The following is a 15,519-nucleotide window of genomic DNA, read 5'->3' on the forward strand; positions in this document are numbered from 1 at the left end:
AGAAAGAAAGAAAGAAAGAAAGAAAGACACCTGCGCAAAATGAGAGCGGGTTGGATCAGGACAGAGTAAGTGTCTGTGTGTAAACACTGTATCTGTATTGTAAAAAGCAGTGACTTGACTTGACTAAACACAAGCAGGGGCCCTGACTAGATCGCCTGAACATGAGCGCTGCGTTCTGCGATTGAAAGCAGCTGTTGAGCGAGCGACCGTGTTTGCAGCCCGTCTCCCAGGGAGACCCAGGGATTTGCTCTGTTTAGAAGAAGAGTGCAGGGAGGAAAAATCTACTCACAAGACCTGAAAAAAAAGCCTGCTCTCTATGGAGAAATCCTCAGTGAATGCATGTATGAGTGTGTTTGGCTTTCAATGGAAACATGCTGTCTGTATCATAGAGCTCTGGGATATAAATGGTCTGCAGCACGTAAAAGGGAAAGTTTCCATGAAGAGTGTTTTTGTGCATGCGTGTGTGACTGGCCTCCCTCTGTTGGGGAAGATTACTATCTCATTATCAGGCAGGCCCGCTCTATTTGATCACTGCTCAAGAGGAAAAACAACAGAGGGAAACCGGGCATGAGCATGGGAGCTGGAGAGAGCGAGAGTGACAGAGCAAAGGAGAGACAGAGAATACTAACCAGGGAAGGACATGAGAGAAAATCTCCTTGTTTAACCACTCCAGTAACTTTCAATTTCTCAGCACAGCAGAAGAAAAGGAATGAAAGGGGGAAAGAAGTGTGAAAATCTCATTCTCTCCCTGTCGATACAGGTCTATAACTCTGTTCCTAAAGTCTAGTGAGCTGCCTATATGCAGACTTTACATGCATCACGTTGAAAAATAATACATTTCTTAATATATTTGTCTTATCTAGACAAAAATACTTCTAGTATAAATATTTAAACATCCTTAAACAAAGGTAAATTTACTTGAAAACAAAATTGAGTAATGTACTGTATTAAGACAGGCATATATATATATAATGCATACAAAATATTAAATAAAATTAATGAGAACATAAACTTAGAATGATTTCTGAAGGATCATGTGACTGGAAAATTCATCATTCTACTTTGCCATTATAGGAATGAATTAAATTTTAAAATAATACATTTCACAATATTACTTTTTTTTTTTTTACTGTATTTTAGACCATGTTAATGCAGCATTGATGAGTTTAAGAGACCTATATATAAAAAAATATAAAACATCCATTTAATTGACATGTAGTGTATATTAAAAACTATTTAATTATTTTAAATATTTAAATATTATAAATATTTTATATTTAGCATATCTCGAATTAAGTTTAAGTTCTCATAAAATTTTGTTGGATTTACGCTAAAAAAAATAAAAAATAAAAATAACTCAATAATGATGGTAAATAATAATGATGGTAATAATAATAATAACAATAAAAACTTAGCATACATTCTCTGAAAATAACCTTAATATTTAATGCAATTTTGATTCCAAAAAGTGCAATCCTTCACAATGAAGGCTCCCAGAATGCACTTGGATGAGCAAAATAAATAAATAAATCGCCAAAGATGATAATTGTAATTAATATTAATTGTTATAAATATAATTGATTTTATACAGAATAATAATACAATTAATCTAACTAAAATAGAATAAATGCTAGGATTTTTTTTAATTCATTTAATACAGAAATTAAGAACTGAAATCGATATTGAGTCAAATCTCCCATGTACGTCATTTATTAGGCTCCATTTCTGTCCCTTAGAAGGCAGCTGCCTATCTATCTGCCCTATCATCACATCAAAGCAGCTCACTAAGTTTGGGAACATGCTATTTTACAGTATTTAACGCCCCATTAGCAACACAGAGTGACCAAAGTCAACAGCTCAAAGGAAGCATCTTTGCTCCTCTCATAGAGAGCCAGCTCTATAATGGAGCAAAGACCATTAAAACAAGCCCACAGCACTGACAGAAATCCACATTCACTTGCTCGTGTCAACCTCACCTTTGTATTCATAGTTGAGGTTCAGGTAATTGTTGTCCCGGTTGCTCTGGGAGAATGGCGGGCTGTGGAAAGAGACAAGGAGAGGAGGAGAGATGATGGGTTATTTTTGCTTGTTGCTCCCCTGTGTGCAGTGGTGACGTTTGGCCGCACCGTCTGCCTGGCCTACATTCCTGCAACCGCAGGATCCCCAATGTGCCAATGTGACCGCCTGCCACCTGTCGTTACGTACGCTAGATTCTCTCTACCTGATACCTGACCCGAGACACTAACGTCCCTCCATTCAACGGGGTTTCATAGACATTTGAATAGCGCAGTGAAAGCGTTAAGTGTCAGTCAAATCTACACAACGCAGTGACCCAAAAAAGCATTCTGCAAACAAATGATGCTAAACTTCTCCGCTTTATTAGCCGTTTTGCTTTTATGTGGTGGTCACACTAGATTTTAAGTATGTGAAAATATTTCAGACCCCAGAACAGATAAAAGCAACAGGATATGATGTCATGCTAGATGGTTGTGATTTTTAGGGTCATTTAATAATAATTAAAAAATATATTTTTTTAAAGAAATAAATACTTTTATTCAGCAAAAGTGAAGTTCAACAAAATATTTCTATTTCTATTATCATTCATTGATGATAATATTAATAATAAGAAATGTTTCTTAAAAACCAAATCTGCATATTAGGATAATTTCTGAAGGATGATGTAACAATGAAAGCGTGAGTAATGGCTGCTGAAAATTAAATTAATAAATTGCTTTTCAAAATAATATTAAAAATATTTCACAATATTACACGGTATTCATTTTTGTAATTTTTTATAATGCCATTTAGTGTAATATTTTGCCATTTAGTTCAATTGCATTTGCATAGCATAAAAGCATAAACATTTCCCATAAGTATATTTTTGTGTTCTCAAGTTCTTGGTAATGTTTTTTATATAGAAAACAGATGGATAAATGGCATTAATCATATTTTCCAGGCAAACAAATGACTACATTCAATCACTTGCTCAGCTGTGGGTAGTTAGACAGCAACATTCAGTTTTTTTCAGTTTTAAATCAATGTAAGCTGCAGCTGGCATTGATTCACAAAACAAAGGCTCTAGCATGTTACATGTTGTTGCAAGATTTCATCTTGAAAATGACACTGCTCTTGTGTTGCCTAATCTTTTTTGAGAAGGCGTTTCTCTCGGATATATGTCACTATAGGGAAGAAATGACTATCGCAATGTCCATTTCGTGTCTGCTTTAAGATGCGAACAGACCCGTTTTTTTGCTCACCCTACAGGAGTCAAGAAAAAACAACTCCCAATGTAAAAACATCATGAGTTAATGTTCATAGAGACATAAAGTGATTGTTACTGCCCTAACCCTGTTATCCCTGTCCGACGGTGACGTCAGAACTGAGCGGGGGGATCAGCAAGACCCCGGATAACGGGCGCACACACACCCGCAGTGAGGGGAAACATTTCCATGCACTTGTTTCCTGCCATTGTTCTGAGGGCTAAAAGCCAGATAAGGCTCGTGCAGGTAGCATGGTTTTCATTTCTCTTTCTCTTTCTCACTTTCCTGTCTTTCATTCTTACTGTGTTTTTTTTTTCACACTGCATTATTGACTGGCTCTTTTTATAACAATAGTGCACAGGCAACAGAAAGCAGAATAGATTGGCCAGATCAACCCACTCTCTCTCTATCTTTCTCTCTTTCATTCTCATTCGTTCTCTCTCTCTGAGCAGAGCAGAGGCGGTGAGAGATAGCACTGGAATCCAGGCGTCCAGATAAGCGAGTTGTCGCCATGGTGACATCAAGGGCTTCCTGGTTGGCCTTTGTGGTGACCCGATTTCATTTCCTCTCTGGACAGTTGGTCTATTTATCAGATATCTTGTCTACCCGTAATTATTATAATATACTCTTTAAGGTGAAGTGTGTAATTATCTCATTTTATATGCAGAGACAACAATAAGAAAGGCATTTTTAATTTGATTTCAACTAACTACAAGAAGTGGCTAAACTAAATTACATATTTCAGTAACGTGAAAGTGGCTCTGCTGTTTTTAAAATAGTGCCCAATAAGGCTAAACGAGGCTTAAATAAAATAAAAAAGTCCAATAATTAATTTAAAATTTTAGTTCAATATTAGAACATTTTATTACCTGCTTTCATTAAATGGTACCGAAAATGTTTTTTTTTTTTTTTTTATCATATAACACTAGTATTTAAAAATTAAAGTGCTATTGGTAACACTTCATTTCAATATAGGGTAGAATCTCATGCTTTTTTATAGCTAGCTTGCTAATGCTAGCCGCTCCGAAATTGCCTACTCTACCTTTACTGAGAGTTAGTTGACATGTAGTTGCAAAGTTAGCAGAATATCTAAAGAAGACTATCATAAAGTGTAATCCCACTACTTAAATGACCAGTTTACACTAGCTTTTGCAGTCTAAAAAAAAAATAAAAAATTAAGAAATAAAGTAAAAATAAAATCTAAATTCAAAATAGAAAAATATAATAAACCTGTCACCACAATAACCATACACGCAGACAGACGTCACTGTCTTCAGCATCTTGTGTCATGTGCAATGAGTTTAGTTCCACTGTGCACCATCTAACTGTCTTAAAACTTGCCACTGCATACCGCAAGTGTTACTGGCTCTTGTATGATAAATTGTTCATGATAAATACCAGGCTAATTATTCAAGGCTTTTTTAAGACCAATTAGTAGACTGGGGTCGGCTGCGCCAGCTGTGCGTAAGTTGCAACTTAGCCTAGTTTTCACATAAAGGGGCACTAAATTACAACTTGCGCACTACTAAATATTTTTGCATTGCACCATTAAACTTGAAAGTTAAAACATAACTCTATGTATAAAATGTATAAACTTAATATTTACTGAAGCCTCCGTATAAATAAGAATGTCATATTATGCGCCTACGCATTCATTTACGAAGAGTTTATGTCCTACTAGCTACGTTCTGCCTTAAGAACAAATGGTACAACCGTAAAAGTACTACTAGTAGTTACTAAACTTCTAGAGTGGACTTTACATTCCAATTTAAGAACTTATGAATGGTTGGTGCAACCCTACCCTGGTCTTTTTTCTTTTTTAAAAAATATAGTCTTTTACCTCCCTAATACACACAAGTTTATAAAGCAGTGTTTGGCCCACCTGTCCAGTGCTTGGTCCAGTGACTGACAGCTGCTGGAAAGCGACCCATTAGCACTCCCGAATGGCTCCATCATCTACAGACAAAAAATAAATGACATCACTTCATTGCATTACATTTTTCATTACCATTTGTGCATCTGAACCTTAGCCCTCAACAAGACTGACGTAAGATTTTCCATGAGCAAATGCCCGTAATACGTCCAAGCTTTCTTTTCCCCAGACTGTTATAAAGTGCACAGTTACAGAGAACAGTGATAACAAAGTACAGGGTGAAAGAACATCAGAGACCATAAAAACTCAGTATAGTTTCTTTTCATTGGACTTTTCACAGTTTGTTTACCCAGTGTTCATCATAATCCTAGTTTATCTTTAATTCAGGTTTTGAAATGTCACACAGTACATCTGTACACTCTGGATTGCCATGCTTATTTGCCTATGTATGAGGTTTATAATTGTCTGCCGGTTACAAAACAAATTGCCAAAATCTACCAGTACTGGCTGATTTCACACATATTGGTTATCGGCAAGCAAACATGGCGGATGATGGGCAAGAAGAAACGAAAAAATAGAGTTTGGACTGCTTTTTACAGAAAATACGCAAAAAAAAAAAAGCTGGAGGTGAGTAAAATTCGTCACGAACATCACACAGTTATGCATTTTCTCTCTCTCTCTCTCTCTCTCTCTCTCTCTCTCTCTCTCTCTCTCTCTCTCTCTCTCTCTCTCTCTCTCTCTCTCTCTCTCTCTCTCTCTCTCAATCTAACGGTGGAAATGTTGCTAGGTGGTTAGCTAACGTTACCTGGTACTGCACCAAGACTGCGGTTGTTATGCTTACATCTTCCATCAGCTCGCTTTCTGATTGGGTATCGCTTCGTTTCATGTGACAATCTACAGAGTGTGTGCGCATTTGTCCTTAGGGTTCCTGTCATACAACAGGATTTCTGATCGTAAAAATTCAACATCTGTAGAACCATCAAGATAATCGGGTTTTACCAAGGATTGTCAGAAATGGGCCCAAAATAGTCCTGATTATCTTGTAGTGTGTGGGTGTATATCAGCAGTATATCAATATTAGTATCAGTGCTAACACTACTCATAACCTAGGCTTAAAATCTAAATCAATGCTAAAAAAGTGTTCCAAGTGTTTGGTATTTGTGAAAACATATTGTGAAAAGTCCTTATGTAACTTTAAGTCACAGCTGTAATCTGCAGCTCCAAACCATGAATCTTACATTGGAGTCGAGCATTTCTGGGATGAACTCTCCTTCACTGTGGATGCTGGTGTAGGACCCCTGCCGAGCGATCTGCTGCTGCTCTTCTGGTACGCTGCCCGGAGGGGGTGAGGTGCGGCCCGTGTTCAGAGATCCTGCGGGCAGACGGAGGGATGTTAGCGTGACACATCACGCAGTCTGATGCCAAAAAAACAGTCTGGAACAGTAATACTTCCAGGGCAACTAATAACAGAGTACAGGATCCCAGAAAAAAAAGAAAGAAGTCGAGCAGATTAAAGTGAGTAATGACTTGAGATTTAAGTGTGGTGTGAGTGACGGGTACATGTGAGCAGAATGTGAGAGGAAGAGACAGTGCTAATGGTGGATGAATAATGAGAGAGGAGTTTAATGAGAAAAAAAGGCTATCAAAATTAAAAGAGCATGTGACAGGAAGGGATGGGGTGGGGAAGAAAGCGTCAAAGGAATGTGAGACTGACACCTGTAGACAGTGCCAAATGCAAAGACTACTGCATTCTGCCACAATATAAGGCACAAGTTTACTATTGCTCTTCATATTATTTTAGAATAAGTAGGCTATACATATATATATATATATATATATATATATATATATATATATACACACACATGTGTTAAATGCCACCTTTTTTCTCGCTTTCTATGGCACTGATTAAAACAGGCTGCTCTTGTTACTGTACCTTTAAATGGTTAGTTCACCCATTAAATGAAAATTCTGTCATTAATTACTCACCCTCATGTCATTCCAAACACGTAAGACTTTTATTCATCTTCGGAATACAAAGGAAGATTTTTTTATGAAATCCGAGAGTTTTCTGTCCCTCCGTTGACAGTCTACACAACTACCACTTTGATGCTTCAAAAAGTTCATAAAGAGATCGTAAAACTAATCCATATGAATTGATCAGTTTAGTCCGAAATTTCTGAAGAGGCTCGAATCGCTTTATGTGATGAACAAATTGAATTTAAGCTTATTTCCACATAATAAACATTCATCAACTCACACATCTGTTGTGTTAAACAAAAGCTCAAGCATTTTCGCTTGACGTGCGAGAACCAATGAGGTTCAATCTCGTGTTACGCAGCACGTTTGAGCTTTCGCAAGAACCAATGAGGTTCTTTCTCACTCGTCGAGCAGAGTCTCTTCAGAAATTTTGGACTAAACTGCTCGATTCATATTTACATTTATGCATTTGGCAGACGGTTTTATCCAAAGCAACTTACATTGCATTTCAAGGTACACATTTACATTCTTATCAGTTCTTGCTTTCCCTTGAAAATCGAACCAATGACCTTGGCGTTGCAAGCGCCAACACTCTATTGTTTGAGCTACAGGAAAGCTTCATATTCTTACAGGTTTGGAACAACATGAGGGTGAGTAACTGATGACAAAATTTTCATTTTTGGCTGAACTATCCCTTTAAGACTTCTTGACCCTTGCTTGACTAGCAACAGTTATGTACAGTTTTAGTAGAAGTCATTCATAAGGTTGGGCCAAGTTGTTTAATATTAAACAGGTGATCATACATACAGTAAAGGTGGGTGCTCATGTTATTGTTCTAATGGATGTAATGTCAAAAAAGCATCCAGTTTTTCATGATATAGTCTCTTTAAAAGCTATTTTTATTAACCAACTGCTAAAAAGTGAAGCAAAACATGCTAGGCAGTGCAAAGGTATTTCCACTTCACCGGTTCACCCCATTATGATGACAAATGCTGACTGCTCTGACATTGAAATCTGTAAAAATACATCCTTGACATTCAGCCAGCATAAACCAACAATCTCCGTCTTTCAGTATGTCACGTGGAGCGAGCTATCTTCTTTCCCACGTCTCTTTCTCAGGTGTGAAAACAAAGAGACGGTGCCAAACATTGAAAAAATGTGAGATGGTGAGAAAAAGAGTGTCACTGAGCTCTCTTTGCTGAGAAATGTTTTGCTTTTTACATGCTCTATTTAGTGAAAGACACTCGTTCTTGTTTGCATAATGTTCATGTTGTGAACTTCTCACTGTTTATTGGCTTCTGAATAATGTGTGAACAATCTGATCAGACCTACATCTACTGAATGTTACCCGATGAATAGGAAAAACTTTCCTTGCCTTTTCAAACACTATAAACTTGTTCCACAGCCTTTTAAGCGCTCTACGGTCTGAGACTGACAATGAAATAACTTTACAAAATACATATCCTAACAGAGCCTGAATCAAACTTGAGACACCCTTGATTGTCCTTACTCAAATATGACAAGTTATGTCATCAGTTTCCTAAATGCATTTGCATTCAACAAGATGAAATATTGGCCTTTCATAAACTACATGTAGACTAGCAGCACTATTAATAAACTGAAGTATAAAGACATATTTTATTTTGAATGAATACCTAGCATATACATAACCGTTAAAAAATGTGGGGTCAGTAAGTAAAAAAAATATTACTTTCATTCATAACTGCATTACACTTATCAGATGCGACATTTAAGAGTGTTAGAAAAGATCTTTTGAATTTTCTGTTCATCAAAGAATACTGAAAACATGGTTTGCATAAAAGTATTAAACAGCACAACTGATTTCAACACTGATAATAATAAGAAATGTTTTTTGCGCACCAAATCAGATTTCGGAACGATCATGTGAAATAATGATGCTGGAAATTCAGCGTTGCTATCACAAGATTCCACAATTTTACTCTTTTTACTGTATTTCTGATCAAATTAATGCAGCCTTGGTGAGCATAAGTGACGTCTTTCAAAAACATCAATAAATCTTACCGACCCCAGATGTTTAAAAGGCAGTATATCTTTGATAACCCCTTTAAAGTTGACTATAAACATTTGAATTAGTTGATGGGATAAAGGTGGGTTTATACATCTGCTTTGTGACATTTAAATGAAATGTCGTTCCATATCTCCTGCCTTCTGAGAGATAGCAAAAACTGTATCTGTCTACACAGCAAAAACAGGAGAAAAACACAAAGGATTCTACATGATTGACATGTAAACAAGCACCCAGAATGTGCGTTCAAGTAAACCGTTCATTTGGAACACACATTCCGAGTGAACTGATTCCGATTGGCCAAATATTATGTAAATGCAATCACACAGGAAAGTGGTATCAAACTGATGGTTTTAATCTGTTCCTCTGTCATTCAAAACAACCAAAATGATTTGCCCAGGCTTTCACTAACAGCCCTGACGTCACTGTGCTCTTTGATGCCATTCCCCAGTCCTGATGGAGAAAAGTGCAAACAAAGCTGATGATAAACCCATTGTGTACAGTCATTTTGACTGTGCTGTGTGTGTTAGGGGTGTGTGTGAGCCGGCGTGACGCACCTGTAGAGTGTTTGCGCACTCGTTCAGAGCCCTTAAGAACCGAGGCTTTGAGATCTCCCAGGGACTTGGATGACCTCATCTCGCTCTGCCTGTCTTGGCCGCTGACCTGAAGGAACTGTGGAGAGATGATGGACATATATAAGGAATTTTGCTAAACCTGGAAAAAGAGGCAAAATTACGTAAGAAATTAAGAGTATATATATACTGTGTTACCCGCCACAAGCAAAATCCACCCGCATTTGGCGGGTGTTAATGTCAAGCCCTGTATATATATATATATATATATATATATATATATATATATATATATATATATATATACAGGGCTTGACATTAACACCCGCCAACCCGCCAAATGCGGGTGGATTTTGCTTGTGGCGGGTAACACAGTCACTCCAACTAGCCACTTTGGCGGGTTGAATAATTGTAGTCTTTTAAAAGGCATCTGAAATAAGTGTGACACTACGACACTACAACTCCCATAGGGCTGTCAACGAATATTCTAAATTCGAATATATATTCTAATAGTTTTAAAAAACAGAATTTCGAAGGTGAAAATTAATATTCGAATGTGGAAAAACGCCCGCAGTAGCAGAGGCGCGGCTGTCTGCTTTGCGAGTGGGCGCGCTGCCTGAGGGGTCAGGGACAGGTTACTTTATTTAACGTTAAACAGAAACATTACTAAAGTGTAGGCTACTGTACTGACTGAATAGATATTGCATGAATAAGGTAGGTTAGATACAGCAGTTTCATGCACTGCAGGCTTCCACTGGTTTTATTATTTACCGTTTCATGTCAAGGAAAAGTTCCATGTTTACCACAGCACAGCTCGCTCGGAGCGTTCAATGTCGGTTCTATATAGCCTACTGTAAAATTTCAATTAATGTTAATAATATTTGTTTCAATCACTTAATGAAGCCTGCTTCACCTTAAATTGCTTGCACGAAACTCTTGATCAGCACTCAACATTTGCTTATTGTTGTTGTTCATTTAAACTGTTCTGCACAGAGCGCGTGACGCCTCATTCGTGCCGCAAGACCTCCAGACGCCCGTAAACGCGTCTTTACACTCGCGCCAGACGCTCTATCCGCGTTTGGTGTGAACGCAGCATGAGGGTGAGGGCGAGAGAGAGAAAGAGTGCCTGCGAGTGAGCGAGCGAGAGTGAGTGAGGTCTGCGGTCTTGGCCATTAGTTGACTTACTTGTTTTCGTGTTGGTAATACGTTGTCAAATATGTTTAAACTTAAATAAACTACCTATACAAGTAGTTATGTCTCTTTGTATTAATGTGTCCTGTTATTGACGTAATGCGCGTCATTGACAAAATGCGCAACCAGATGTTCGAATAGTTTGAATATAAGCTATGTGTTTTTTTTTAGAGGGAATATTCGAAGGTCATTTTTGAGCAATTCTGACAGCCCTAATGAGTATTGTCGCTAGTGACCGACAACAAAGAATCGAAGAGACAGTTACCTGCCCTGCTGGAGTTATGTCGTATGCCGGTGGAGCAATGTGGCGACATATAATACATAATACATGGTTTTATTTTAAAAAAGGAGCTTTACACACAACCTTATCAGAGCTAATGATTATGACCTGTATTGTTATATATTTATGTAGTCTTGATTTGGGTGTGTACAGTGGTTTTACATTTAAAAGGGTTGTAAATCTAGTTCAAGTAAATTTTAGCACGCCATAGTCAACTTTTATCAGGTAATTTCACAACAACAAAAATGTGGCTAGTAAAAATGCTGTGTGGCTAGTAACTTTGGAAAACCACTAGCCACATTGGCTAGTGAGCAAAAAAGTTAATGTCAAGCCCTGTATATATATATATATATATATATATATATATATATATATATATATAATATTAATATAATAACAAACAATTAATATAATGTAATACATAATTAAAAGTATAATTAATAAAAAACTATAAAAACACTTCACATTTAACCAAATGTAGCATTCTTTATTTTACCTGAATAATAAAAGGGATGTGAGGAAGTGAGCTTGTGGTCTGAGAACTAGTTCATGTACAGGTTAGGCTTTTCATGTGGGTTTAGGTATTGTTTTAATATTGGCTTTGGGTTTGGTTTAGTTTGGGTTGCTTTGCTTTGTATTGGCTTTGACTCACTTGGTTGTTGGGAGGTGTTTTCAGAATCACTCTCAGCAGGTTGTTGATTCCAGAGCTGGAGCTCAATCCCTGAACTGCTCGGTCCAAATCCTCCTGACACTTCAGAGCCACCAATGTCTAAGACCAGTCACATTATTAGTAAAGCAAGACACATGGTTTAAAAACAACACATTAATGAAATGTACAGATCCTTACTGCAAAGTACAAATGCTAGTCCAATTACGAGTTAACTAAGAGGTAATGAATATGGATTTTCAAGCCGATATCTTGAGATAAACTTGCCACCTGACCTTTATCTCAAGATATAATGAGTTATCTTGCATTAACATCATGCATATACAAGGCTATATAAGGTAATACAATTGTGTGATAATGAGAAATACCTTTTTTAAATGATTATAATTATAATTATTCACAAAATTCACTACAATATTTAAAAATCTGAATTATCTGAATTATACATTGCAAAATTATCGAATTTTGGAAGTGAAAAACAACCATTTCATAACAGGCATGGTTATTGGCTAATGCATACATTTCCAAAATGGCTAAATAATGGCCAATTGATTGTTATCTATACCGACCTATCACTATGAAAAGGTCACAAATAAGTTACTAGAATAAGCACCTCTTTATCAGTGTAGTATAGATCCATTTGCTGGCCGAAGGCCTCCGTCACCTTCTGAAGCAGATCCTTGAACTTCAGAGGCCTTTGGAACAGAATAATTCTAAAGGAAGAGAAGAAAAAGTCTGATCAAATCAAAACAACTTTCAGGCACCTGCAAATTTCGAGTAAAACAGACATTACTTTCGTTTAGTTACGTTATTCATATGCAAGCGGTATGTAAACATTGCACTGTGAACGTGCATGATGGTACTTTTCTAATCACAGGGAATTTCCTGACATTAGGGGTCGATGCCATAGCTTCTTCTGCAGCCATTTATGGTGCATTCATGCATGGGACAGACCAAAAATGGTGTCTCTGTTTATCTAACGAGTGTGCCTATGTTTAGAGTGTGTGAGTCAATGTGTGGGTTGAGAGAAAAAGGAACTGAGAGTGTAAATTGGCTTATGTATATGCATGATGTTAATGCAAGGCAAGCATGATGACTGTGCGTTTGGCCTAATCAACCGGAGCGGACCACTGTTTCAACACCGAGGCCTACATCACAACGCACACAAAGGTAGATGGAGCGCTTCCTGAGAGGAAAGAGAAAAAAAAAAATGGAGCAACGCTGCAAGTAGCAGGAAGCATGTTTCCCATTCCTCCTCCAAAGTCTAGCACACCAGCCAAACTGCACACACATACACACAGCACTTTTCTACTACTTTTGAAGAACCGTTATCTTTAACTTAAACAGTTTGTGTTTTTTGTATCTTCAACTTAATTGCAGCTGATTGGTTCTCATCTCAAGGGGTTTATCGGAAAGAAGACAACTGGGGACATCCGTCATGGGTGAAATCAAGCTGAGATGTTGTTTAACAGTCAGATCCTCTGTAGATGAAGCTGCCCGTTGAGTTTTGATTTGAGTGATGGCTTTGTTTACACTGGCCGATGAGGGAGATAGTGATGGAAGAAAATCATAGCGGAAGACTGGAGAAATGGAGGATGTAGGGTACGAGATGACTTTCCTTCCTTGGCGTGCACAGATAAGCGCTTTGGTTTGGCCGCGTCTCTCCACGCTTGGCATGGCACGCAGCGCTCTTCTCCTTCCTGTCTCGGTATTGCTGTCGCTGCCAGAGGAAGACGGTTTTCAGTGTGTCCAGCTATTCTGGTCTGCTAACTAAAGCCTGTTTTGATGAGTTTGTTATTACTGTAGGCACAAGTGAGTAGATTTATGATGTGTGCTGTGAGATATGGGGTTATCCGTATACTAGTTTAATACATGTTACGTTTTTCGACTTTCTGATGTAACACAATGAAACAACGGCAAAAATGCACCATGATATTACTATGTTGACTATGTCAAATAGATTTTGCGGTTCATACACTACCGTTAAACAATTTAAGGGTTGTAAATACAATAAAATTGTGAAATAGTATTCCATTGTAATATATTTTTTTAATGTAATTTATTCCTGTCAGGGCAAAACTGAATTTTTAGCAGTCATTTCTCCAGTCTTCAGTGTCACATGATCCTTCAGAAATCTTTCTAATATGCTGATGCTCTTGATGCTCAAGAAAACAGTTTAACAGCTTCTTTATTGCCAAATTAAATAATTAATTTCTTTTAAAATGTCTTTCTTACTGACCGTAAATTTTTAATGGTAGTGTACGTAATAATGGTAGTATTTAACGCCTCATTTATTTTAAGCTGCATGTATATAAAACATTATATAGTGCAATTTAGACTGTGACAAAAAATGATCTATTGCATATTCATGAGACTGGATGGAAGTCCCACCATCTGGCCGGGCTGGTTTCATAAGATTCACTGATATCCTTGTTTACTCAAAGCAACATAATAAATAAACAGATTTTAATACAAAATTTCCCCTCATTTAAATTGTTGCTCTTAGTGAAGACATAATGTGCAAGAGATTGAGGATATATACAGAGCCAGTGAAGGAAATGCCAAGATGTTAAGCTTTTTTACAAACAAAGTCCATTTAAGGCAAGTCGGCGGAACAAGAGGATGTTAGGGGTCCACGGAAAAGTTTAGAGAAAAAATAAACATACTTGACAGTAACAATAAAAAAACAACTTTTAGATTTGTATAGAAAAAAAAAAAAACAATCACAATGTATCTCCTTGCTGTGTTACAAGTATGGCTGTTTGGAATTATATTTATTGTGAAAACTGAAAGAGAAAACTAATATTGTATGCTAATATTCTGTGTTTAAAGGATATGCAATAAACTTATTACAAAGTAAAGTATTATTTTTCTAATACAGTATAAATAAGTTTGTTAGCAAAAATATATAACAGCCTTTATATTTTAGGAAAGGTTACTTTCATAAGATATATTTGGGGGTCCTTGGAATTCAAAACTTTTGTTCTACAGCAAAAAGAGCCGACTGGCTATTCTGATTGAAGGCGGGATGTCGTTTCCTATAGCTACCCTATTACTTCCATTGATTTATCTACTAGTGGTCCATCACCTCCTCCTCGTACATCCTTGCATAAAGTCGAGGCAGAACAGAAGAGGGTTAAACGAAGATTTTGTGCCACAGCAGCCAATTAGAGCTGTGAAGCAACACACCGACTGCTTGTCACCTTCAATGCAGCAAGTGACGCCGCACCGACTTCCTGTGACACAACCCACTGAGGCATTTTCACACAGGCGGCGAACGGGGTACTCTGGGGAGCTTTAAGACCAAAGTGTGAATTCTCCCAGGATACATCAGGGCTTTGCGGTACTAGTTGACAAGAATGTTAATTCACTTTCTTGCAGTAAACAAAGCTTTGTCAAAACCATAGACTCTTCCTATGCAGACACATTGGCTTAATGTAAGGGAAAATACTGTATTTTCATGAGTACCTTACTAAAACGTTAGGTTTGTAAGGTGTTGGCATTTGGCAGTCTCGAGAAGGGAAAAATGACATGTTCTGTGTGTGGGTGTATGAATGACCTACAGGACATTGAAAATTAATATTGGGTGTGCCATTGGGCTCAAACACTTGGCTTCACCTCCTCTTTCCTCTGCCTCCGTCTGTACCAG

General features: G+C 37.4%; 1 protein-coding gene across 2 annotated transcripts in view; it reads right to left on the bottom strand.

Moving 5' to 3' along the window:
- The window catches only part of map3k22 (mitogen-activated protein kinase kinase kinase 22), a 58,801-nt gene that overhangs the window by 11,760 nt on the left and 31,522 nt on the right, over positions 1-15,519 (bottom strand). For both annotated transcript variants that reach the window (XM_081352009.1, XM_081352010.1), the window contains exons 6-11: positions 12,484-12,583; positions 11,856-11,972; positions 9,718-9,832; positions 6,372-6,505; positions 5,143-5,216; positions 1,977-2,038 (exon numbers count right to left, since the gene is read on the bottom strand). In XM_081352009.1, coding sequence (XP_081208135.1) covers positions 1,977-2,038; positions 5,143-5,216; positions 6,372-6,505; positions 9,718-9,832; positions 11,856-11,972; positions 12,484-12,583 — 602 coding nt within the window. The remainder of the gene's footprint in view (positions 1-1,976; positions 2,039-5,142; positions 5,217-6,371; positions 6,506-9,717; positions 9,833-11,855; positions 11,973-12,483; positions 12,584-15,519) is intronic.

This window comes from Scardinius erythrophthalmus (genome assembly GCF_964197995.2).
Source record: "Scardinius erythrophthalmus genome assembly, chromosome: 22".
Taxonomy (NCBI): Eukaryota; Metazoa; Chordata; class Actinopteri; order Cypriniformes; family Leuciscidae; genus Scardinius; species Scardinius erythrophthalmus.